This window comes from Aquarana catesbeiana, linkage group LG05 (assembly GCF_042186555.1).
Source record: "Aquarana catesbeiana isolate 2022-GZ linkage group LG05, ASM4218655v1, whole genome shotgun sequence".
In the NCBI taxonomy this organism is placed as follows: Eukaryota; Metazoa; Chordata; class Amphibia; order Anura; family Ranidae; genus Aquarana; species Aquarana catesbeiana.
In genome coordinates this window covers 569,432,620-569,459,878 of record NC_133328.1, presented here as the reverse complement: position 1 = coordinate 569,459,878, position 27,259 = coordinate 569,432,620, and the positions used below count along the sequence as shown (strand labels likewise).

The 27,259-nt window shown below is 43.7% G+C and overlaps 1 protein-coding gene across 1 annotated transcript; it reads right to left on the bottom strand.

Annotated features, from left to right (window-relative positions):
* Positions 1-5,688: 5,688 nt before the first annotated feature.
* Positions 5,689-6,699, bottom strand: LOC141146072 (rhodopsin, GQ-coupled-like). The gene has a single exon (XM_073632831.1). It carries the CDS (start codon positions 6,697-6,699, stop codon positions 5,689-5,691), a length of 1,011 nt encoding a protein of 336 aa, XP_073488932.1.
* Positions 6,700-27,259: the final 20,560 nt, after the last annotated feature.

Below are 27,259 nucleotides of genomic sequence, written 5' to 3'. Positions count from 1 at the left end.
TATATATATATATATATATATATATCTTTTTTTTGGTATTATACAGCTTTAATTTATTGAAATCGTGCAAATGTACCTACGAAAAATTTAGATTTGCTCTTATTGTCAATTCCAATCACTTCTGAGCCACCAAGAAATGTAAATACAATTGCAAGTAATCACCAGAAACAAAGCAATTGATCACCTATCAGTTTGGCCAACCACCAAAATTCTGTCGTGAAATCAAAACTGGGCAATAAACTGACAACTTTAATACAGATTAGCGAATTGAAATAGAATGAAAATTTGGGGAAACATTTTTTTCCCACCATGTAGGATCAGAGCATCACCAATATCCTTGCTTTCAATGAAAATCAGTATTTACGTCTTTGTCTGCTTCCCAGTTTCAACAAAAGAATGGAACAAAAGTTTGATTTCTCTATCAAATTGCCACATAGAAAAGACAGCACTAAGCTAACTATACATGTAGCAAATTTCTTCCAGTTCCTGATGAAACAGCCAAAATTTGATCCATGGGTGGACCTAATGGCATCCTCTTGCTTGGCATCCTTCAGTCTTAGGTTGGCCATAGACAGAGCGTATTTCTGTGGTTGCAGGAAAGAAAATCGCTTGATTCCGTCATCAACACAGTCAGTGTTGATGGGCGAATCCCCCCATGGAGAGGAAAGGGGGAAGCCATCCCCACTGGGAGAACACAGTGATTATTGCTAGCGACTATAACAGCCCCAAGGAAAGAAAACCCCTCTCCAGGGGAAGCTGAAATCCATATAACGAGATCTCTGTAGTGAGTTCTCGCCCCCCGGATCACCACCATTACATCATAGGATAAGAAGACTTGGCCGCACACCACTAGATGCAGATGCTCAAACTTTATTCCATATAAAGCAGGGACAACACAAGTTACACCGGATCTGTAGTCGTTAACTGGTTTCACAGATGTCTCAGTGCTTATTCATAACAGGACTATAACAGCCGCTAGAAATAATCACATGTAAAATTCAATAGGCTGGTTGTACCCGTCTATGGCTGGCTTTAAAATCGAAGGAGCCAGGTAGAAAATTGTTGTCCAAACAGTGACTGCAACCAATCACACGCAGCCACTGTTCAAGTATTCAGACAGCTGATGGTGTTGGCTGTCAGAATACTTTCTGCGGTAGGGAAGATTCCTCCATCTAAGTTGTTTAGCATGGATGGAGGAATCAAAACAATACATTTCTCTTGTTCAGCCTGTGGAACTGACTGAGCGAAATCTTGTTGTGTACGGCTAGCTTAACACTTCAGCCTGCAACTGCAGGAACAATGAACAATAGCAGTCTGACCACTGATGTCCTGTCAACTGCCTGACCTAACACAGTGAGGTTTATTTATTAAAACTGGAGAATGCAAAATCAATCGGTTTCCAGGTTTTTTTTTTTATCAAAGCCTAATTGAACAAGCTGAAGTTAGATGCTGATTGGCTACCATGCACAGCTGCACCAGATTTTGCATTCTCCGATTTTAGTAGATCAACCCCATAGTCTTCCAGTTCCTCAGTGTGCATACCAGGGTCAAATAACTGAGTCCCTTAGTGAAGCCACTATAGTAGGTGTGCGCACGGGGTGTGCCGGGTGTGCCTGGGCACACCCTAATCACCCGGTGCTGTCTCCCGAGATCTGCTCTGAAATGCTGCCTCCAAGGAGTCTGTAGCCCACGCTGCCTGTGAAACAGTATCACATGCAGCAGATCGTGAGGTTTGCCAGAGTTTCTCAGTGTGTGAAACTGTCAGGGAATGTAACTGAGATCAGCTATCAAAACTCTTGTGATGTCGAGGGTGGGCGGGACCGAACGGCTATCAAACACCAGACAATGGGATGGGGTCTGGGTGGGCCGCTACATTTATGTGGCCCGCCCCCTTTCTTAAGCAGTCCAATCATTGGCTGGTGTTTGATAGCTGTTCGGTCCCGCCCACCCAGGACATCATGGCTGAGTTGTGACAGCTGGTCTTTCTCTCAGTAAGCAGTTACATTACCTGACAGTTTCACACACTGAGTGGCTCTTGCAAGCCTCCCTATCTGCTGCATGTGAAACTGCCCTCTACCCTGTCAGTGTCCATGAGTGCTGCCAATCAATGCTACCAATTAGTGCCAATGAGTGTTACCAATTAGTGCTAATCAGTGGCCATCAGTGATGCCTATCAGTGTCCATCAGTGCTGCCTATCAGTGCCAATCAGTGCTGCCTATCAGTGCCAATCAGTGTCGCCTATCAGTGCCAATCAGTGCTGCCAATTAATGCTGCCAATCAGGGCTGCCAATCAGGGCAGCCTATCAGTGCCCATCAGTGCTGCCTATCAGTGCTGCCTATCGATGCTGATCAGTGCCCATCAGTGCTCCCTATCAGTGTCAATCAGTGCCCATAAGTGCTGCCAATCAGTGCCACCTATCAGTGCCACTTAGTGCTGACAGTGCCCATCAGTGCCCATCAGTGCTGCCTATCAATGCCCATCAGTGCTGTCTATAAGTTCTGCCTATCTCTGCCAGTCAGTGCTGCCATTCAGTGCCGCCTATCAGTGCCAATCAGTGCCGCCTATTAGTGCCACTTATCAGTGCCCATCAGTGCTGCCAATTAGTGCCCATCAACGCTGCCAATCAGTGCTGCCAATCAGTGCAGCCTATCGATGCCAATCAGTGCTGCCTATCAGTGCCAATCAGTGCTAATTAGTGCGGCTTATCATTGCTGCCAATCAATGCCACCTACCAGTGCCAATCAGGGCCCATCAGTGCCCATAAGTGTTGCCTATCAGTGCCCATCAGTGTCGCCTATCAGTGCTGACAATCAGTGCCCATCAGTGCTGCCAATCAGGCTACCAGTCAGTGCCGCCTATCAGTGCTACCTATCAGTGCCACCTATCAATGCTGCCAATATGTGCCCGACAACGCTGCCAATCAGTGCTGCCAATCAGTGCAGCCTGTCAGTGCCCATCAGTGCTGCCAATCAATACCACCTTTCAGTGCCAAACAGGGGCCATCAGTGCGGCCTATTAGTGCTGCGAATCAGTGCCCATCAGTGCTGCATATCAGTGTCAGTCAGTGCCCATCAGTGCTGCCAATCATTGCCCATCGGGGCTGACTATCAGTGCCACCTACCGGTGCTGACAATTAGTGCCCAACAGTGTCCATTAGTGCTGCCCATCAGTGCTGCCTATCAGTGGGAATCAGTGCTGCCAGTCAGTGCTGCCTATCAGTGCCAATCAATGGCGCTTATTAATGCCACCTATCAGTGCCCATTAGTGCTGCCAATTAGTGCCCATAAACGCTGCCAATCAGTGCAGCCTATGAATGCCAATGAGTGCTTCTTATCAGTGCCCATCAGTGCTAATCAGTGCTGCTAATCAGTGCCACCTATCAGTGCCAATCAGGGGCCATCAGTGTGGCTTATCAGTGCTGCCAATTAGTGCCCATCAGTGCTGCCTATTAATGCCAATCAGAGCCCATCAGTGCCCATAAGTGTTGCCTATCAGTGCCAATCAGTGCTGCCTATCAGTGCCAATCAGTGCCGCCTATCAGTGCCAATCAGTGCCAATCAGTGCCGCCTATCAATAAGTGTAGCCTATCAGTGCTGCCAATCAGTGCCACCTATCAATGCTGATAGGCTGATAGGTGTGTGTGTATATATATATATATATATATATATATATATATATATATATAAAACACGCATGCGTGTTTGAGCTTTGGGGTGCACATGCACACCCTAATGCAATAGGCTGCGCACCCCTATGGACACTATCATTTGACACTGTTATGCATACCAAGAAGCTGGGAGACAGCCATGTGAGTTTCAGCAGTAGACAGAGTTATCTTCAATTGACTTCCAACCCCTGGTTCTCAATCCGGAAAAAAAAAAACAAGAAAAGAAAATAGAGGTAAATAGGGGAAGCAAATATAAAAGCTCCATTATTATCATTCAAGGTGAAAATTCCGATTCTTGCATATACCCAATTGTGAGTGACTCATGCTCTTTACATCTCTAGCTCTGGGACTGCAATTTCCAAGGTTTGTAATGCATGCTGGGGAGCAATAATTATATCAGCGTAGTAAAAGAGAGCTTCATTTCTGAAAACTGGAACAAATGAGGAGCTACTCTCCAAAGCAATCAATTAGGTTTCATCTTCTAAAGAAAAAAGAAAAAAAAAACAATAAAAGATAATAAAAAAATGAAAAGCGAAATCTGATTAGTTGTTATGGGCAACAGCTCTAATTTTTGTCCTCTTGATTTATCTCAGAATTTTAATAATCAGCTTTGTGGTCAATCTGCTTTTCTATTTGCTGACCACTATCCACTTTATTTACAGTGCAATAGGCAGAATAATGATGTATGAAGGACAGTGACCTGTAGCAACCCATTATATATCTGTTTACTAAAGTCACATAGGTGACAGATTCATTTCAGTTGTGTGTTGGTGATGGTTACACATTTTACGCATCGCCCATATATGGACTTCCTATAAGGAATACCCAATATCCCCACTTTTTTCAACCTACGCCAGTTCTGCACAAAATAATTAGGTAGTGCATTGTTCTCCAGCATATTTTATCCAATCATTACATTAGCCAACTGCAATCTATGAAGCATAGCTACCATTTGCTGCATACTACACCAGTATACAATGCTGGTGCCATTGCTGTTAAGCCTGTAAAGCCAAATTTGTAAAGCAAATTAAATAAATAAATAATCAGCCAGTGTGAAAGGCAATGTTAAGAGTGTCAAAGACTTTCCAGTGTAATGAAAGATATCTACATCTGATTGCACACTCAACCACTGGCCATGCACCTTGCAATCTCAATGTGCAATCTCTACCTAAAACCATGCAATAGAAGCCCTTCCTAACCAATCTGCTCATTTTGTATCTAGTCATGTTGGTTCTTATACTATATAATTGTTGGAAGACTGGCAGGCTGTTCAATCAGATTGCAGAGTGTAAGGAATAATCCTTTAACTGCTCACATAGGAAGTCATTAATCAGAAAAAGTCTGGAGGGAAAGCAGTGGCAGAATTCACCATCTGGCAATTGATAAGAGGATGGGAAGAAATGATAATTGCCCCCAAAGACCTGATAAAAAGCAATATAAGTGTAAGAACAATTTAGCAGATCATAGCCATGCTGTTTGGTCTCTTGTACCCCCCCCCCCCCCCCCCCCCCCCCATAAACTGACCCTTTCCTATAAGAAAAGTCTAATAATCACAGTATAATGCAAAGGTTTGTGAGTCAGGGAAGGCTTTATAACACTGTGCAGTAATCATTGAGTGTTCCAAAAAGAAACATTTCAAACAAAGTCAGCTCCTGATCTGCCTGGTACATTCAGAAATACATGAAACTGTCAGGCAGGGTATTCCCTTTAAGGTGCCCTTTAAGATGTGTAACTTGTATTGGAGATCTACTAAACCCATTGTCAATGGATTGCGGATTCACTTACTGAAAGTTATATAGAATACACCAAAATGAACATTGAGGTTGTATTGGCAGGCACTGATTATTGTCAGAAGTTAAATGCCTAGACTGTACTTGGATCTGTCTCTTGATGCTGATAATGCAATCCCATGCTCTGCATCTGCCCTTTGAAGAGAAGTTTCATCCCTGGGAATTATGAGTCCAGGGAGCTTGCACTCCATCACAGTACAATCCTTGGAAAATCCCAATTTGCAGCAGCTCAGCGCTCAAATGTCCTGCAGCAGAAGCAGCGCGTGGAGATGAAGAGCTGGCGCGCCCCCTCGCGGAAGCGCTGGTCACATACACTGTAGATGATCACGTTACAGCAGCTGTTGCTCGCAAGTATCCAAAAGGCAAAAAAAGAGAAGGTGCACCATTGGTATCCCAGCACGTTGCCCACCACAAACACAGCTATGGGGGTGAAAGAGACTGTAAAGGCCATGGTCAGGGTCCCTATGGTCTTAGCAGCCTTGATGTCAGAGAAGGAGACTCTGAGGGGCTCCTGGTCTGTCCCAGATAAGAGTTTTCTCCTCCTAGTATATTGGTGGATGGTGGTGAGAGACAGGGCATTGATGATCAGGGTGCCCCCTAAGAGGCTGAAATCAAAGGCAGGGAAGAGCAGAAGGATCTGCCAGACATGGGCAGGGGAGGCAGGGGCTGGGGCATAGTTGCACATTCTGCTGCAGTGATTGTATTCCAGAACTATGCCACCCTGGCTGAAGATCATGGGGGTCATGGCAAGAAAGAAGCTGGCAGTCCAAGACAGTAAGATCAGCAGCAGTGTCCTCCTCCTGGTGATCACCACCTCCTTGTGCAGGGGCTTCAGAATGGCAATGCTCCTCTCAATGGTCAGCAGGAAGATGGTGCTGATGGAGACCAAAGTACAACCAGCGAAGACTGGTCCTATCAGGTAACAGGGGTGCCAGGATCCCACAAAGAGCACTTCATAGTCCCCCTCTGCAGTGGAGGCATTCAGAGATAGCATCCTTATCTCCCCGTACACTGAGAAAGGGACCACCAAGATGCCCAGAGCCAGGTCTGCCACTGCCAGAGAGGTCTTCAAGTAGCCCTGTGGGGTGCGGATGTGCTTGGTGCCCAGGAAAATTGCCAGGATCAGCGAATTGCCCAGCAGGATGGCCAGGAGTAGGATGATCATAAAGCTGACAGTGAAGATTCGGTTCCCAGAGGAGCAGCAGCCACTACAGTTGGTGTGATTGAGGTCTGTGAGCATCCTTCCAGGGAGGCAGGGGGGTCTGTGCACCTTGTGCTGTCCTCACTATTCTCCCTGCCTTTCACACCTTCATCTTCATCATCATCATCATCATCAGGAGCACTCTTCCCCCTCCTCTGCTTCGCGCATCACTCTATCACTTCTGCCCTCTCCTACTCTTGTCATGTCCCCTGTAGTACAATCCTGGTTATCTTCCTATAAGTTCAGGACCAGATCCATCCTCAACCCTTCCTGTCTGCTACACACTATCCTCTTCTGTGCCTGTCACCTCATTGTGACTGCAGCCCCTGCTATGCAACTTCCCTATGCCCAGTTGGCACTACCATCTGACACTGCACTATAGTCTATGTATGCCCTGCTGGCTCTACCATCTCACTGACATAGTCTATGTATGCCCTGCTGGCTCTACCATCTCACTGACATAGTCTATGTATGCCCTGCTGGCTCTGCCATCTCACTGACACTGTACTATAGTCTATGTATGCCCTGCTGGCTCTGCTATCTCACTGACAATATCGCTATAATCTATGTATGTCCTGCTGGCTCTGCCATCTCACCGACACTGCGCTATAGTCTATGTATGCCCCGCTGGCTCTGCCATCCCACTGACACTGCGCTATAGTCTATGTATGCCCTGCTAGTTCTGCCATCTCACTGACACAGCGCTATAATCTATATATGCCCTTCTGGCTCTGCTATCCCACTGACACTGCGCTATAGTCTATATATGCCCTGATGGCTCTACCATCTCACTGACACTGACATAGCGCTATAAACTATGTATGCCCTGCTGGCTCTGCCATCTCACTGACACTGCGCTATAGTCTGTGCATGCCCTGCTGGCTCTGCCAATTCTTTGCCAATATCACTATAATCTATCTGCCAATATAACTATAATCTATTTATGTCCTGCTGGCTCTGCCATCATGATCTCACTGACACATACACAGATGCACTATAATCCATGCATGCTCTACTGGCTCCGCCATCCCACTAATAGTGCTCTATAATCTATGTATGCCCTGCTGGCTCTGTCATCTCATCACTGCCCTGTATAGTAGCTATTGCTTCTATCTGTGATATAACTGCAATGTAATCTATGCACACCTTGTAGGAATTATTATTTCATTGAATCCGCACCATAAATCTATATACCTTTTACCATCATCTGTTGCTGGCTCTACTCTTTATGACTATTGGCTATTAAAGTATTATTATCCATCTACAGTATAACTGCATTGTGGTCTCACAGTGTACTTCTATCTTAGTATACCCTCGGTGTTGTGTGCTGTATAAATTTACCATGCCTCCCCTATAATTCCACTATTGATTATATAGGTTTATATGCCTCCCTATTATCTCAATATTAGTTACATACATTTACTATGCCTCTCCGTATTCTCAATATTAGTTATATATATTTACTATGCCTCCCTATAATCTCAATAGCAGTTATACACCTTTACTATGCCTCCCCTATAATCTCAATATTAGTTGTATACATTTATTGTACTCCCTGATGCTATAATCTCAATATTAGTTATATTATATTATAAATTACTATGCCTCTCTTATTTTATATTTCAGTATTTTATATATAGTTTTACTATGCCTTTCTTATTTATAATCTCATTATTACTTGTAATTATAGTTTTACATTGCCCCTTTATTCTTAATATCACAATTGTATAGTGTTATGAGCCCCCTATTCTATAAAAATCATTTCTATTACCCCACTGACTGCGATGGAATAATTTTTCTTTCTCTCTTCATTACTGATGTCTTATTGTCCTTCTGGTTCAGTTCTCTCACTATTGATGCAGAGGGGTATTATTGTAACCTTCTCTCTAGTATTGTCCTTACTCTTGTACAATATTACTATAACTATAACGTCTTACTATTACTGTAGTACACTATTAATTCATACCCTACTATTACTGCAGTATACTAGTGCTCAGTCATCTTACTCCAGTACATTATCTCTCAACTATCTTACAATGACTGCAGTACACTATTACTCCATCAGCCTGCAATAAAGTATTGTGAATTGTATTCGGTGATAGCTGTCACTCCATTCACTTTATGCTCCATGTGTGTCCTGTATAATATAACTATATAGACTATCACCCGTCAGTATAATCCTCCTCAACTGCTCACATCCTTCTCTGCTCTCAGCTTCTGTTCTCCAATTTTCATCTCCTCCTTTTCCAATACACATTACCTCCCCTGCTTCCTCCTTACCCCCTTCCCATCCTCATTATCCCCCCTCTATCCTCATTATCCCCCTGTCTAATCTCATTACCCCCTCTCCATCCTCATTACCCCTCTCCATCCCCGTTATCCCACTTGCCAATCTCATTATCCCCTCTTCATCCTCATTACTGCCTCTCTATCCTCATAACCCCACACTCCAATCTCATTACCCCTTCCTCATCCTCATTACCCCCTTTCTGTCTTTATTACCCCCTCTCCATCCTTTCTAACCCACTTGCATCTTGGTTACCTTTCCTCCATCCTCATTACCTCCCCTCACTCTTATTACCTCCTCTCCGTCCTCTTACCTCCCCTCCACCCACAATACCCTCTCTCAATCCTCTTACCTCCAGACCCCACCCTATCCTCATGAAGCCACTCTCCAATCTCATTACCCCTTCTCTATCCTCATTGCCCCCTTTCTGTCCTTATTACCCCCTTTCCATTCTTACTAATCCAGTTGCATCCTCATTACCTTTCCTCCATCCTCATTACCTCCCTCTTACCATTATTACCCCCTCTACATCATATTACTCTCTCTCAATCCTCTTGCCTTTCCCTGCATCCTCCTTACCCCTCCCTCCTCATTAACCCCTCTCCATCCTCATTAACACCGCTCCGGTTCCTCGTCTCCATTCATATTACCCCCTCTCCATTTTCATTGCCTTAATTCCCTGTTACCTCATTACCCTTCTTTCATCTTCATTACCCCTCCCAATACTCATTACACCGTTTCCAACCTAATTTCATCATTACCCCCTCTCCAATCTCATTACTCCTTCTCCATCCTAATTACCCTCTCTCCATTCTCATTAAACCCCTCTCCAATCTTATTACCCCCTTTCCATCCACATTACTCTTCCTCCATCTACATGACCCTCTCCTCACCCTTATTACCTCCTCTCCATCTATTTCCTACCTCCCCAACACACTCTTTACCCCTCTCCATTCTCATTACCTTCCCTGCATCCCCATTACCCTTCCTCCATCCTCATTACCCCTCCCCATACTCATTACCCCATTTCCAACCTAATTTCCTCATTATCCCCTCTCCAATCTCATTACCCCTTCTCCATCCTAATTACCTTCTCCTCATTCGCATTACACCCCTCTCCAATCTCATTACCCACTTTCCATCCTCATTACACTTCCTCCACCACATGACCCTCTCCTCACCCTTATTACCTCCTCTCCATCTATTTCCTACCTTTCTACCACCTTCATTACCCCTCTCCATTCTCATTACCTTTCCTCCATCCTTATCACCCCCTCCTCATCCTTATAACCCATCTCCATCCTCACTACCTCCCCTCCATGCTCATTACCCCCTTTCCATGCTCACTACATCCCCTAGAAGATGTCACAGCTCTTCTATGTGTGGATGAAGATGTCGCAGCTCCTCTATGTGCGGATGAAGATGTCGCAGCTCCTCTATGTGCGGATGAAGATGTCGCAGCTCCTCTATGTGCGGATGAAAATGTCGCAGCTCTCTGTGTAGCAGAGCCGATGATGTGTCCGGGTTGCTGTTAGTGTGCTGGGAGAACTGGCACATCCTGGGATTATACTGGTCACATTAGTGCATTGATTCCTCCTTTGCTGGGACATACATGACTGTTAAAGTGTCTGCATATCAAATAGTAAAATACCCACAATCACTTCTTCCATGTAAAATATAGATATGAAGGTTTTCATTACTCTTCTACTAAATAGATATTGATCCTGCCAGTTTCAGGCTATTTCTAGCATTTCCTGTAGTAGAGTGACAATGGTAAGCCCATGCTGCTAACCCTCTGGTAGTATTGACACCTTGTCACACACTCTGCTGTGTTGGGACTACACCAGAGGATTGAAGCATAGTGATCATGAGATTGCTAACCAAATAAAACAAACATGTCTATATACACTATATACTGTATACACAATACCTCATGCACATTTTTCCATATTTTATCCCTGCAAGGCCAGAAACATGCCTGTTGATACTACCAGAAATGCATTCAGTTCCTAATTTCCAGTAGTTGACTGCCAATGTCCTACCTTTGCTGTGCTGATATCATAAGAAATGTCAGCTCTGCCCAGCTCAGTTTTACTAAACTGCAAAATACATACTTATTTCCTCACCTCCATAACATAGGGAGGTGAGGAAATTTACTGAGGGGGCTGATTCGTTTTCTTGAGATGATATTGCAGAGTGCACTGCAGGAGAGTTTTGTCTTGGTGAGATTAAGTACCCTTTCACAATTGTACGACCTGAAAGTTGCCCGACTTTGACAGGACTTGAAGCAATGTCCATGTGATTTTGAGTGCTGGTTCACGCAGGAGCGACCTGTCAGGCGACTTAGCTGCCTGACAAGTCACGCTCCATGCATTGCAATGAAACCATTCTAATAGGAGCGACTGAAGTCGCTCCGACTTAGAAAAATGTTCATGTACTACTTTGGGGGCGACACATGTTATGGATTGTCACTTGCCACGTTGCCTGTCACCAGATGCGGTTTGTCACTTGCCATGTCACCTGCCACAAGTTGCGCATTGTCACTTGCCACGTTGCCTGTCACCAAATGCAGATTGTCACTTGCCACGTCACCTGCCACACGTTGCGGATTATCACTTGCCACATGTTGCGGATTGTCACTTGCCTGCTACAATTGTCACTTTCCTGCAAAGGTGGGGATTGTCACTTCCTGTGTCCCAGAGTGAAGTCAGACAGCAGAGAGATTATGTAATCTCTCTGCTGCCCGCAGCTGCCTGCACAGTGAGGGTGGAACTGCAGGGATGCAGGGGGGGCGCCGGGCAGTGCGAGATGTTTTCATCTCTTTGCTCCCCCACCCCCCACCCGATGATTGGCCAGCTGCCCACTCACCTGCTGACTGGCCCATCCGCTCACCCACCAAGTCAACCAGCAGCTCACTCATGTGCCCGCCGAGCTGCCCACTCACTCACCCACCTGCCGAGCTGCCCGCTCACTCACACGCTGATTGGCCCGCCGCTCACTCAGGGGCAATTGCCCCTCCCTGGATCCGCCCCTGGTGTGAAAGGGGCCTTACTTTTTTTTTGTTGTTTTTTTTTGGGGGGGGTGGGGTTGCATTTTTCATAACAGATATTACCAAATGCTTTCAATGACATACTTAAAGCAGAACTCTGGGCAATAATTAGGAAGATGCCAAATAAATAGCCTAATACATGCTAAAATAACAAAGCCAGCTTTTGCTGCAATATTTATTCACCTTCACTCCAGACATTTTCCCCACATTACTTTTTTCTGCCACCAGATGCCCTCAGTTTGTTGGTCCGCATTGTTCAATCAACTTCTTTTGAGCCCAGGTCATCCACGAACCCCCTCAGACTGTTACTGGACAATGAAAGGAGAATAATCACAGGGATGAGCTCATCTTTCTGTCTTCCTATCAGCATGCTCCCTGTCAGCACATGAACTGATTGGCTCTTTGTGCTGCTTCTTCCTGTCATATTCCAGCCCCACTGTAGAGGGGCTGCAATGGTCTGATACCAGTTCAAATGCAGGTAAAATTTACCCACCCTCTTACTCAGAGAACTGTTCTATGCTCCTGATCTTAATCAATACTAGTTATCAGCAGCCAGCACATAAATGAAATAGATAAAAGAAAATTGATATCAACCTCACAGCAGTTTAAAACCTTCTGTGATTAAAACAATGTACTGTATATGTAAAAATAAATAAATAGTAATAACAAAGATATATATTACTAAACCATACCACAAATAGAATACAATGTGCTGTTTACACATTCAATGTGTCCTTTTCCTTTCCTGACTGCTCCATATACTGTGTAATTCAATTTTCAGCCACAGTGTATTCAAATGTGTTAAAAAATAAAGATGAATGTTAACCGTGTTCTATATCTATAATAACGTTTAGGGGCTTTATGAAATATTTGAATTACCATTCATCCAGCAGATCTGCATGTACATTTATTCTGTTGGAATTTAGCAAAAACAAATGTTGCACAATGGAGCTGTAGAGCATAGAAATGACATAGGGCTTTGTAACAAGAGATATAATGTAACAATTCTACAGCACTTTAGAGAACCAATAGTTCCATTTATTTGGTAGTTCCCACTAGCTTTCTCTGGAATTGTGTACATTGTATTTTTTGTTACAAAGATATATGCATTTCCTTTGCTCTTCAACTACATCTAGTGGCCATAATGAGGTATTTTACTGCTGCCCATGATAATACTACATTCACTCAGAAGAGAAAATAGCCTAAAAACATTTGTTTTTGCCTAATTAACACAAAACAAATGTACATGCAGTTTTGCTAGATGAATAGCACCCCCTAACTGTTTCTCAGCACCCAATGGGGTTGATTTACCTGAGCAAATGAGCAGCACCTCTGGTGATTTCCATCATATTATGGTAATCCCAGAAGGATTAGCACTGGGCTGTGGTTGTGGGGTCTGCGAGCAGATGGCTTATTGGAATCTGGAAAACCCCTTTAACAAGGGGGCCCCCAGATCCCCTCCCCATTTAAATGATTAGGGGTACATTGTACTTCTACTCATTCACCAAAAAAGTGTCAATTAAAAAAAAACACAGTTTTTGACAATTCGTTTATTAAGAAAAATAGAAGATAAAAAACAATGTCTGCCATTGTAGATCCATCATCAATCACGATGCTGCAACCACCGCTGGACCCGAAAAAAGAAAAAAACATGCTCCGCCTGTGACAAAGGCTAACCGCCATTTACCTGCTCCGTAGTTTGACAGTTCTTATATAGGTAAGGGACAAGGCCACCTGGTGATGTCACCTGGTGGCACCGCCCCCTTGTGACATCACTGACCGGTGCATGCTGAATGCATAATGTCTTGCATCTTTTGGACATTCGGATGCATCCGAATAAAAAAATAATGAACTTCAACTAATACAAAAGAAATTATAGTGAATATAACAAATGAATTTGACATGATTTCGGTAATTCGTTATAGATCTAATGAAACAAAAGGTCAACTCAAAGTAAATCTTACAGTCCAATCAGCTGATTAATTTTGTGCTGGAGGTTGGATTACTGGCAAAGTGCATTCCTGAGAACTGAGTGAGAAGGGTGTTGTATTGTATTTGAGCAGAGGAGAAGAGATATTGTCATTGTGTGTGTTAATAGATTCAATAAACAAACGACTTTCCAAACTACAAATCATTATCACGAATATATATACATACTTAAATATCAAATCTCAACTAATACGAACGAAATTATATCGGATATAACGAATGAATTCGACATGATTCGAGATTCAGTATAATGAATATTGACACTCTATGAATAATAATGAATTATCCGAAAACGAATTAACGTAACATAACGAATATAACAGAATTAAATTATGTATTTTACGAATGACAACGAACTGAAACTAAACGAAATTTCCTGTTGTGCACAAGTCTAGAGCCCATGCACTGCAAATTTGCAGGGTCACTGAGGATTACAGTATCTGGAACTGCCTCCTCCCAGCCACGCACTACTCCCAAGGGTTTTGGGGATGAAAAACCATCTCTTACTGTTTGACGTATGTCTTCCTCTGCTTCAATACCTCCAAAACCGCCAGCTTCCATCTCCTCCTCCTCCTCCCTCTCCTCTTGTGTGTTCTGTGGTGTAGGAACAATGGTGTCTGCATAAAGTGGGCCTCGAGAGGAAAGGAAGTCCTCCTCTTCCTCCCACTGCTCTGCCTTGAGTCCCCTGTCCATAATGTCATGCTCCAGCAGGAACACAACAGGGGTTGTGTCACTGATGCAAGCATTGTCACTCACCATCCTTGTGGCCTCCTCAAATGGTGACAGTACAGTGCATGCATCCTTTATGAGTGATGGGAGGTTAAATGCCTTGTCAAGCATGTGGTACCCAAATGGCTGGTGTTTTTGCCACGCTTGATGTGCTTGGAACAAAGTTTGCAAATTGCAACAGTGCAATCAGCTGCACATGTGCTAAAAAAAAGGCCCAGACAGCTGAGCTGTGGGAAGTGGGCCGGGAGATAACAGATCCGCAATGTGATGGAATAGGGTATCTGCTCTCTACTCTTCCATGATGGCTGCTTTGTTGGGGTTGTGCCTCACCCTCACTTTCCTCCTTTGCTCTATCTGGAACCCAAGTCATGTCACTGACATCATCATCATCTCCTCCATCCTCATTATGGCTGTGCATCGTCAAGAAGCAAGTGGCTGGCGCTGTGTTCAAATAACTCAGCTGACTCCTCCATGCCTGATGCTGGGGCTATGGCAGGAATAGCTGTGGACAAGAAGGCAGGTTTTACCACTCTGCCAGCTGCAGTGGATTGTGCACTAGTCTCTGCTTGGGTAACAGAGGATGAAGAGGATGAGGATGATTTAGTAAGCTAGTCCACCACCTCCTCTGCATGCTTTGGCTGGATAGCATGGACAACATCACTAAACAGTGGACTGACCACGTCCACTTTTGCCTGTGGACACATACGCTGCTGGCCCTCTCACAGTGCCATGGGAATGTCTGCCTCTCCTTGTTGTCCTCCCAGACATGATGGGGGGGGTTGCTTAGTAACAAAATGTAATACAGATGTGGAAATGTGTACGTGGATGCACTTTATTCAATGAAAAGTGGTGTTTGGTGCACTTTAACTTGAGTACTCACTACACAGACACACTCCACCGATACACTATAATATACTGCAGTAAGACTGCACTGACGCACTCCAATATACTGTGTTGAACATGCAGTAACGCACTGAACTATACTGTATTAAACGGATGGTAACGCAATGAAATATATGAAATATACAGCGTTAAACTTGCAGTAATGCACTGAAATATACTGCGTTAAGGGTGCACTAACGCAAAGAAATGTACTGTGTTAAATGGCACGTAACACACCAAAATATATACGGCGTTAAACTTGCAGTAATGAACTGAAATATACGGCGTTAAACGGAAGTTAACGCACTGAAATATATGGTGTTAAACTTGCAGTAACGCAGTGAACTATAATGCAGTAAACGTAAGGTAACGCACTAAAATGTACTGTGTTAAACTGCAGGTAACGCACCGAAATATATACAGCGTTAAACTTGCAGTAACAAACTGAAATATACGGCGTTAAACGGAAGTTAATGCACTAAAATATACGGTATTAAGCTTGCAGTAACACACTGAAATATACTGCTTTAAACATGCACTGACGCACATCATGACAGCGTCCAATCATGGCTCCAAAAGTGCTCTGTGCCCTCGGCAAAGCTTTCATTGCTTCAGCCAACCAGGGCTTTCCATGTACTGTGCCAATGTTCAGCCTGAACTCATGCTCGGGCCGAAACGGTTCGTCCATCCCTACTGACCACCCAACCACACCTGGATAAAGAGGGAGAATGGTTGAGCAGCAATAACATTTAGCTGTGTGGACATACAGCCGTGGCCAAAAGTTTTGAGAATGACACAAAACTTTATTTTCACAGTTTGCTGCCTCAGTTGTTATGATGGCAATTTGCATTTACACCAGAATGTTATGAAGAGTGATCAGATGAATTGCAATTAATTGCAAAGTCCCTCTTTACCATGAAAATTTACTTAATCCCATAAAAAACATTTCCACTGCATTTGTGAGGAAGGCTTCAGAGCGCCCAAGAAAGTACAGCAAGCTCCTGGACCATCTCCTACAGTTGATTCAGCTGAGGGATCAGGGTACCACCAGTGCAGAGCTTGCTCAGGAATGGCAGCAGGAAGGTGTGAGTGCATCTGCATGCACAGTGAGACAAAGACCTTTTGGAGGATGGCCCGGTGTCAAAAAGCTCAGCAAAGAGGCAACTTCTCTCCAAGAAAAACCTTAGTGACAGACTGATGTTCTGCAAAAGGTGCAGGGATTTGGCTGCTGAGGACTGGGGTAAAGTAATTTTCTCTGATTAATCCCATTTCCGATTGTTTGGGGCATCCAGAAAAAAACCTTGTCCGGAGAAGAAGAGGTGAGCGCTACCATCAGTTCTGTGTCATGCCAACAGTAAAGCATACGGAGACCATTCATGTGTGGGGTGGGTTGCTTCCAGTGGCGACTGGCAAAAAAAATTTTTCGGGGGGGGGGGGGGGGGGGGGCGGCAAACAGTATGCCAAACCCCCCCCGTCTGTACCACTTACCCCATCATCAGCGGCTTCCCCTGCTTGGCGGGGGCTTCCCGTGCTCCTTCTCTCCACAGGTCATCACAGAGAAGGCGGCTTCCGTTTCCTCCCTCCTCTTCCGCGGCTAATCGGGAGTCTTCTTTTTTCAGCCAATCGGAAAACGGGTCTCACACCTGCTTCTTATTGGCCAGATTGAGGATCAGTGTTTCAACAGCGAATATTCATTTTCTGTTGTAACACACCTGGGTGGGATCGGAGCGCATTCTCTGCGACCCGAGCCCATCCTATTTTGAAGCCTGTTAGAGCCTCTGGCTCTAATCAGGTGCTTCAAAAAAAAAAAAATCTGACCGCTGTAAATTATTCGCCCGGTGCCCTGAAAGGGGCCAGATGCATAAATAGGGGGTGGCCACGGCAGCCGTGGATAGATTCATGCTATACATAAATCTATCTATTGCATATAGGGGGGTGGCATGGAGAGAGGGGGCAGCGCCCGGGCGCCCCTAATGGACGGGTCCCCACTGGTTGTTTCTCAGCCAAGGGGTAGTCTCACTCACAATTTTGCCTAAGAACAAGGCCATGAATAAAGAATGGTACAAAAACATCCTCCGAGAGCAACTTCTCCCAATCATCCGAGAATAGTTTTGGTGAGAAATAATACCTTTTCCAGCATGATGGAGCACCTTGCCATAAGGCAAAAGTGATAACTAAGTGGCTTGGGGAACAAAACATCAAAATTTCGGGTCCACGGCCAGAAAACTCCCCAGACCTTAAGAACTTGTAGTCAATCCTCAAGAAGCGGGTGAACAAAAAAAATCCTCAACAATTTCTGACAAACTCCAAGCATTGATTATGCAAGAATGGGCTGCCATCAGTCAGAATGTGGCCCAGAAGTTGATTGACTGCATGCCAGAGCAAATTACAGAGGTCTTAAAAAACACTGCAAATATTGACTCTTTGCATAAACTTAATGTAATTGTCAATAAAAGCCTTTGCCACTTATGAAATGCTTGTAATTATAGTTCAGTACAGTAAAACCTTGGATTGCGAGCATAATTTGTTCTGGAAGTATGCTTGTAATCCAAAGCACTTGTATACCAAAGCAAATTTTCCCATAAGAAATAATGGAAACTCAGATGATTCATTCCACAACCATTAGTTCATAAGTCCTTCAGTCTATATAAAAAAATTATAGCAATGTGATAGGTTGCGTAACCAAAAAAATGTCCATCCACAAATAGCAGCCTCCACAAGGGGATTAGAAGCAAAATCCAGCAGGAGCTACAGAGTATAAAAGAGAAGAGAGGTGCCTCTAAGTGTAGCAATATGGTTACATTTTATGAAGGTCCAACATTTAGCAACTCACATGGATGATGATTAAAATAGGCACATCTAAGTATGCAGGCATCTGGGGTAAAGCTGTCCACATAGACCATCCTCCGCACCGCCAGCTCTCAGTCTGCAATCAAGACCGGGAAGACTACCCTGCAGTAGAGTGATCTGAAAGTGAGGCTTGAACCGCTCGTGGAGCGCAGAGTGGAAGGGATGGCGGTGTGGAGGACGGTCTATGTGGACATCTTTACCCCGGATGCCTGCATACTTAGGTGTGCTTGTTTTAATCATCAACTATGTGAGTTGTTAAATGTTGTACCTTCATTAAATGTAACCATATTGCTACACTTAGAAGCGCCTGCTTCATTTTTATACTCAGTTGTGATGTGACACTACTTGTATATCAAAACATCGCTTATATATCTTGCAAAACGCTCTCAAACCGAGTTACTCTCAAACCAAGGTTTTACTGTATACCAAAGTAACAGCTGACAAAAAGATCTAAGAACACTGAAGTAGCCGACTTCCTTCCAGGCCTGCAGCCAGCTGCCGATCCCCTAACCTCCCACAGTCATCCCAGCACCCATAGTGCCCCCCAATTTCCCATAGTAATCCACAGTGTATCTTAACCTCTCGCATGTACGTTGCTTTTAATTTGCATGGTCTGGGTACAGGTACAGTCTAATCCCCAATTAAAGGATAAATCTCCTTCTGCTTACTCACCAGCATAAGAACTTTGAATCACTAAATGAGTCCAGTCCTTAGAGAAGCTATTGAACATATCATTAAAATTCACACTTCACATGAATCAATAAGTCTTATAATGTCAGCATTACCAAATCACATTATTATTTTTAATAAAAAAAAAGTTCCTTCTTCTTGCTGTGAATAAAAACCCTTTGCTCTCGACCAGCTAAGCTAAGGCTTTGATCACAAGTCTCGGGCTTTGAGAAGCATTATGGGTATTTCATGTCGCCTGAACGTGCAGAAAGTCTTGCTTTCAAACAAACCCCGTCTGTGTGAAATAAACGATCACAACCATTTATGTCTTCCCCGTATACATTTAAAACTACAGCTATACGTAGAATCAAGCTTGATAAACCAATATAAAAGTTATAAACCATCAACACACATTAATAATATTATTTACACTAAGGCTAGAGTTTCTCTTTCAGTTTTTGTTAAAAATGTATTAGAGCTAAAAATTTGCTGGTGACATTGAAGGGTACATTTTTGGAAAATTTTCAGTCATTTGGTCTTTAATCATTTATCCATCTCCAAAGAAAAAAAAAACATACCTGGATATTGTAAAACTGCTGGATCCCAGTGTTTGCTTTGGCCCAAAAAATGATTGCTGGTTATGCCTTGGGTCCAGCCAAGTGATCCAGAAAACAGAGCTTCATATCTGGGTTTTCCACCAACAGGTCAATAATATTTGTGCTTTATGTCATGGCTTAAGCCTTGAGATTCATAATATTGCTCCTTTCTATCTGGGCTTCAGCCTAAAGATCCAGAATTTTGCTGCTTTAAATTTGGGAGTGGCCAGGTGATCTGGGATGCAAGGATTATTGTGAAGTGAGTGTAGAATACAAATAATTCAGCTGAAACATGGACTGTTAGTAATTGTGAATATTTTAGGCATTTACTACAGATTTATGTGATAGTGACTAGCTTGTATTATTGTGACAAAGAAAATATCGCTGCCAGCTTCTTTGGCAAAATATTTCATCGGTGGGATTAGCCACTGGGGCCTGTGACAGTATTGGCAGGTATATGAGGTCCTTTGGTTTAGGCAGCAGCCCTCCTGCTTAAATACTTCAATATATGAAGGATCCTTTGGCAAGTCCTACTGACATGCACCACTACCCACCCATGACGTGTTGGCCAACATAGTATACATGTTTGCTTGTAACAAATGTTTTGAGAGTGATTTGCATGAATTGCATAGGCTATAATTGGGATCAGACTCTCCTTTATTTTTAGTTTATTTTATACTATGGGAACAGCAAGAGAAGGCGCTGGATCTGGAGGATAAGGATGTAAACACCCAGGTGGACAGGAACAGAGTCGTGATCCATGGCAACAAGATCAGGCTGTAGGAATATGCAGTATGCAACGTATACATAGGAAGTCAATAGCAAATGTATGACTTTTGGATGGACTGACCCTTTAAAATAATATATCTGTTTAAAAATAGCTAGTGAAAAATAAATAGTCTCTTAATATTACAAACACGATGAACATAGAAGGTGCAGACCGTTAAGACTGGTCAGTGCACCCTGAAAAATCTTTGAATTCCTCCTGAAAACTAGTGCACTATCTGTAGCAACTCTGTGCCCTGACCCTCATAGCTGTAAATCTGCACTGAGCTATGATTAAGCTCCAAGAATGGCGTGAAACGCGTTAGTTGTATGCTATACCCCTCATTTGTACATTGTGGATTGTCGCTGTGAAGTTTCTTCATCAGTAAAGGTGATTTTATGGAAGTGCAGCCAGCCAGACTTTCTTCACATTGGGATTCCTGTGACATACAGGGCCAACACCCATCGGTGTGCAGTGACAATGGTAACAGTGGAGTCTCACCTGGAGCAGTGTTTCACTCTCTCTCTTGAGCTGTACAGCTGCAGTATGAGATCATTCAAGGCATTGCTGTTTCTGATTATTTGTCTCATGAGATTTGGTGTGAGAGCTGGTGTTTCACTACTCTGATCCTCATTGTTTTCCTTGCTGGAGAGAAAGCTAAATCTAAGCATTTGTACTGCAAACATCTCCCTGCTTTTGCTTCCTCAATTCAATTGATCTGTACTTTTTCTACCTTTTCTGCTGTAGGTCAGTTCACCCAAAAATAAATATTTTAGTTTGTTTGGTGTTTAAAAGAAACCACAACTTCTCATGCCTACATACCAGTCAAGGATATTATTGCTAGTGAGAACACTAAATCTAAGCATTTGTACTGCAAACATCTCCCTTCTTTTGCTTCCTCAATTCAATTGATCTGTACTTTCTCTACCTTGTCTGCTAAAGGTCAGTTCACCCAAAAATAGATATTTTAGTTTGTTTGGTGTTTAAAAGAAACCATGACTTCTCATGCCTACATACCAGTCAAGGATATTATTGCTAGCGAGAACACTAAATCTAAGCATTTGTACTGCAAACATCTCCCTGCGTTTGCTTCTTCAATTCAATGGATTTGTGCTTTTTCTTCCTTTTCTGCTGATTTGCCTTTTTGGCAAATTTAAAAAAATTAAATAAATGTCCTCGCTCCCCTAGCAGAGAAGTGGCTATCACAAAATAATTGACCTATCAGCATAGTATTCTTACCCACTTCAGCCCCGGAAGAATTTACCCCTTTCCTGACCAGAGCACTTCTTGCGATTCGGCACTGCGTTGCTTTAACTGACAATTGCGCAGTCGTGTGACGTTGTACCCAAACAAAATTGACGTCCTTTTTTTTCCCACAAATAGAGCTTTCTTTTGGTGGTATTTGAATGCCTCTGCGTTTTTTATTTTTTGCGCTATAAACAAAAAAAGAGCGTAAATTTTGAAAAAAACGCATTATTTTTTACTTTTTGCTATAAGAAATATCCCCCAAAAATATATAAAAAAAACCCAATTTTTTTCCTCAGTTTAGACTGATATGTATTCTTCTACGCAATAAGCATAGGGGATAGATTTATAACATTTTAATTATTTTTTTACTAGTAATGGCGATTTTTATCGTGACTGAGACATTATGGCGGACACATCGGACAATTTTGACTCATTTTTGGAAACATTGGCATTAATACAGCGATCAGTGCGATTAAAAATGCATTGATTACTGTAAAAATGTCACTGGCGGTGAAGGGGTTAACACTAGGGGGCGGTGAAGGGGTTAAATGTGTTCCCTGGGAGGTGATTCTAACTGAAGGGGGAGGGGACTAACTACAGGAAGTGACAGATTGTGGTTCCTAGCTGATAGGAACACACGATCTGTCACCCCTGTCAGAACAGAACAGGGAAGTGTGTCTCTGTTCTGTGTCTCCAGCTCATGATCACTCATGGCCGGCGGTCATCGCAACCATCAGCCATGAGCATCGGCACCCCTGCTGTAGCGCCTGCTATCCGGACCCCGCGAGCCTGCGTATAGTTACGTGGTTTCGCGCAGGGGAGCCAACCTGCCGCAGTAAAACTGCGGAGGCTGGTCCAGAAGCAGTTAAAGAGTAACTAGAATTTGGTTAAAAAAATATAGCAAATTAAAATATACTGTATATATAGCATATACAATTTCAGCACAATGCAATTTAACCACTTCAATACAGTGCATTTTCGCCCCCTTCCTGCCCAAGCCATTTTTCAGCTTTCAGCACTGTCACATTTTGAATGACAATTGCGCGGTCATACAACACTGTACTCAAATGAAATTGTTATAATTTTTTCCCCACAAATAGAGCTTTCTTTTAGTGGTATTTAATCACCTCTGTGGTTTTTATTTTTTGTGCTATAAACAAAAGAAGAGTGACAAGTTTAAAAAAAAACCACAGTAATTTTTACCTTTTGCGATAATAAATATCCAATTTTTTTTTCTTTAAAACAAATTTTTTCTCAGTTTAGGCCGATATGTATTCTTGTACATATTTTTGGTAAAAAAATCGCAATAAGCGTATATAGATTGGTTTGTGTAAATATTATAGCCTCTACAAAATAGGGGATAGATTTATAACATTTTAATTTTTTAAATTTTTTTACTAGTAATGGCAGCGATCTGCGATTTTTATCGTGACTGCGATATTGTGGCGGACATATCGGACACTTTTGACACATATTTGGGACCATTCACATTTATACAGCGATCCGTGCTATAAAAATGCTTTGATTACTGTATAAATGTGACAGGCAGGGAAGGGGTTAACATTAGGTGGTGATCGAGGGTTTAACTGTGTTTGCTAGGGAGTGATTCTAACTGTAGGGGGTGGGGACTCACTAGGGGAGGAGACCGATCGGTGTTCCTCTGTACTAGAAACACACCATCGGTCTCCTCTCCTCTGACAGGACCGTGGATCTGTGTGTTTACACACACACAGATCCACGGTCCTGCTGTGTTACCGGTATTCACGGGTGCCCGGCGGACATCGCAGCCGCCGGGCATGCACACCGGGTGCCCAGTGACACGGCGGGCGCACGCGATCGCAGTCGGTGGCGCGCACGCCCCCTGGTGGGCTGGGAGAGTGAGGACGTCATATGACGCCCGCCCGCCACGAGAGCTGCGCCGCCTTGCCATCAATTGACAGCCGATGGTCAGCAAGCAGTTAATGTTAAAAAAAATTACCTTTCTTTTTCAATCTGCAGTCACTGTAATTTTTTTTTGTAAAATTCAATACAATATGCCCCTGGAGGTGTTCTGTACACAGTTGGTGTACAGATCATCCTCAGAAATGTAATTACCTGCTTGTGATTGGCTTACTAATTTTCACAGGAATCTGCACTAAGATACAAGTAACATTTTAGAAATCCCTCTGCAATAGGAATTATATTTTTAGTGAGATACTCCCTAAGGTTTAATTATTTCTAAAGGGATGCAGACACTGCAACCTTCCTCATTGGAACACTGCAAATGCACCGGCTGATTATACTGAACACAGACACTCCCATTCCAATGGCATAGTAGAACAGTCAGCGTTTTCTCAAGAACAGATCTTTGTTTGCTTCAAACTACAAACTCTGCTACAAAGTTTGTTAAAATCGCTGCAATGTACATTCATAAACCAGAGGGGATAGTTTTTTCTCAGCAAAAGTGGAGTTACACTTTAAGTAATAATATAATAATATATAATAATAATATAAGGGCTACAGCCAAATCAGTATTCATATAGGACCTCTTTTTAAGTTCTCGCTATTAGGGCTCTACCTCATTATAAACATGACTATGGTACAAACGATGCTTTGACCAAAATATCTGACCACCACTCCACCGACCACTTATAATAAATTGACCAGACATGACACAGACTGGAGTTTAAATGGCTATAGCAGCCTTTTATTAATCAAATATAAATAACATATTAAACATATGAACATATGAACATACAGACAGTATTCAAAGGGCCCCAAGGTCCTTGTGGGCATGCATTACAAGTATCTGCGTAACCACCATTTTTAGGCCTCCAACCCCAGAAACACTGTCTCGGAGACATACCAATATCGCAGGTACCACCAGCCAGAATAATGGGAGCTGTACCCAAGACAGGTGTAATTGTAAAATGTACTTTTTGCCCCTACTCATAACACATCCAAGGACTTCATGTCCCGCCAGCCGCTATGACATAAGTGCCCAGACCACATGACCTGTCACATAAACAAAACAAAGACCAAAACAAAAGTAAAAACCCTTAACTCTAAGGGAGGTATGGTGGGAAGTCCTCCCGTTCAGGCTCTATTCCGACTGAACGCCTCCCAAACTCTTCCCTCGTTCCAACTCCTGAAGCCCCACCTGTTCCACTTTTTCTAACAATCTGTTGAGAACCACCTTCCTCCTATTTCCTTTTAATCTTAGCACAACTCCTTCTATACTCAAACCCCTTTTAACCCAGTCATGTCGGCCCTGTGCCTAGGCTTTTTTCCTCTTTATTCTGGGCCTCTCTGGACACTTACTATCTGAAACTAGTTTACACAATCGCTTACAGTTTTGCAAAACTGTATCCAAATAATTTCCAAGAGTCTCAACAAAGTTCCTGGTTTTTGTCCTTTTCACTGGGTAGTATAGCCCAATACACAGTCTACCACAGATAAACTCTCATACTCAAATTGTCTCTGAGTGGCCAAACTCATAGTCTACAGGTAGGTGGACTACAAAACCTATGACTGTAAAGATTCAGATGTACTCACAGTCTTATCTCTCACGTGTGATCAAGGCAATGTATACTGTATTTAACTCCACACCCGCTGTACCAGTGTCTGTTGCTATCACGCGCTCCACACTTTCAGCATTCCCCTGCTCTTTTGCCTTCTAAATCTGGGCATACATGTACTAAAATTTCATGTGTATATGTGTACCGCTGACTGTTCAACAGTCTATTGACCGGCTTCTGTTGAATGGTCCTGCTGAAGCATTTGATCAGCGCTTGCAGCCAATGAAGTGAAGTGATCACAAAAAATAAAAAGAATAGCGTAGTATAAAAAGCACAACAGGCTATGTACCCGACATGTTTCGAACTAGTGTTCTTCTACTGCCCCGACATGTTTCAAACTAGTGTTCTTCTACTGCCCCAGTAGAAGAACACTGGTTCGAAACATGTCGGGTACATAGCCTGTTGTGCTTTTTATACCACACTATTCTTTTTATATTTTGTGATCACTTCTTGTACACATCTTGATTAATGTTTTGTACGTTTTTTATCTTTGGTTTTAATTGAATAAATATTTTTCATCTTGGATTCATCTGCACTATGTAGAGGCTCTTTTTGTTCCTTTTTTCCCATGTTTTGTGCTGTCGTTTGGATATCGGTTTGATGACCACAAACACCTGTTAGCTGGAGTCTGCTGAGAAACATCCACAGTTGATCCCCTTTGATGCAGACGCAGCTGGAGACTCTGTGTCATAAACCAGATGTGACCAGAACTGTGTGGACTGCGACAGAGTGAACCAGACATAAATAGGTGAAGGTAAGTTTATTAAGGTAAATGCATATACATGTGAACACACCACCAATACAGAGTGAACAACACAAACAACCAAACAGTGATAATACACAACCAGCATATGTAGCTAAAGGGAGTACCAGAATCGTAGTCAAGCCAGGCCAGGGTCATAAACAGGAGATCAGTAGCTGGGAAGGGAAACAAACAGGACAAGAGAGGATGGATGGATCACAGGAGGGACGGGTCAGGTACAAGGCTCAGGGTTCAGGGTTCAGGTAACAGACAAGAAACAGGATCAACAGGTTCCAGGAATCAGGAATCAGGCTTCAGGTTCAGGTTCAGGTTCAGGTTCAGGAATCAGGAATCAGGTTTCGAGGAGCAGGCTGCAGGTCAGGGCTCAAGGACAATACCAGGGCAACATGAGTGTGCACTTGCCGGGTATTTATACTGCAGCTCTGCTAATTAAGGTCAGGTGACACCTGTCTGCAGAGGGGAATACCTGCTCCATACTGCCAGGATTCCTCCACTGGTGGGCGCCAGTACTGCGGCCCAAAGGTGACAGAATACCAGCAGGAAAAAGCTCTTCTGAGAGCTCCAAACTGCCAGGAGACACCTGCTGGTGGACCTCAGTACTGCACGCCAAATGATCGATATTACCAGCGGAGGAGACCTTTCCTGACAGTACCCCCCCTCGAAGGAGTGACCTCCGGACGCTCCAACTAGCCATTGCTGGGGAAAGTCCAAGGTGTCCAGCCGGGCAGCGGGCACCTCAAGCTGGGCAGCAAGCAGTGGCACATCAGGCTGGGTAGCGGACAGGAACACATCAGGCTGGGCAGCGGGCAGGAACACATCAGGCTGGGTAGCAGGCAGGAACACACCAGGCTGGGCAGTAGACAGGAACACACCAGGCTGGGCAGCGGACAGGAACCCACCAGGCTGAGCAGCGGACAGAAACACACCAGGCTGGGCAGCAGACAGGAACACTTCAAGCTGGGCAGCAGGCACGGGCACTTCAAGCTGGGCAGCAGGCATGGGCATTTCAAGCTCGGCAGCAGGCATGGGCACTTCAAGCTCAGCAGCAGGCACGGACACTTCAAGCTCGGCAGCAGGCACGGGCACTTCAAGCTGGGCAGCAGGCACATCAGGTTGGGCAGCAGGCACGGGCATTTCAAGCTGGGCAGCAGGCATGGGCACTTCAAGCTGGGCAGCAGGCATGGGCACTTCAAGCTGGGCAGCAGGCACGGGCA

Bases quoted from the DNA above. Each gene is read 5' to 3' on its own strand.
- LOC141146072 (XM_073632831.1), bottom strand. From the start codon at position 6,699: ATGCTCACAGACCTCAATCACACCAACTGTAGTGGCTGCTGCTCCTCT.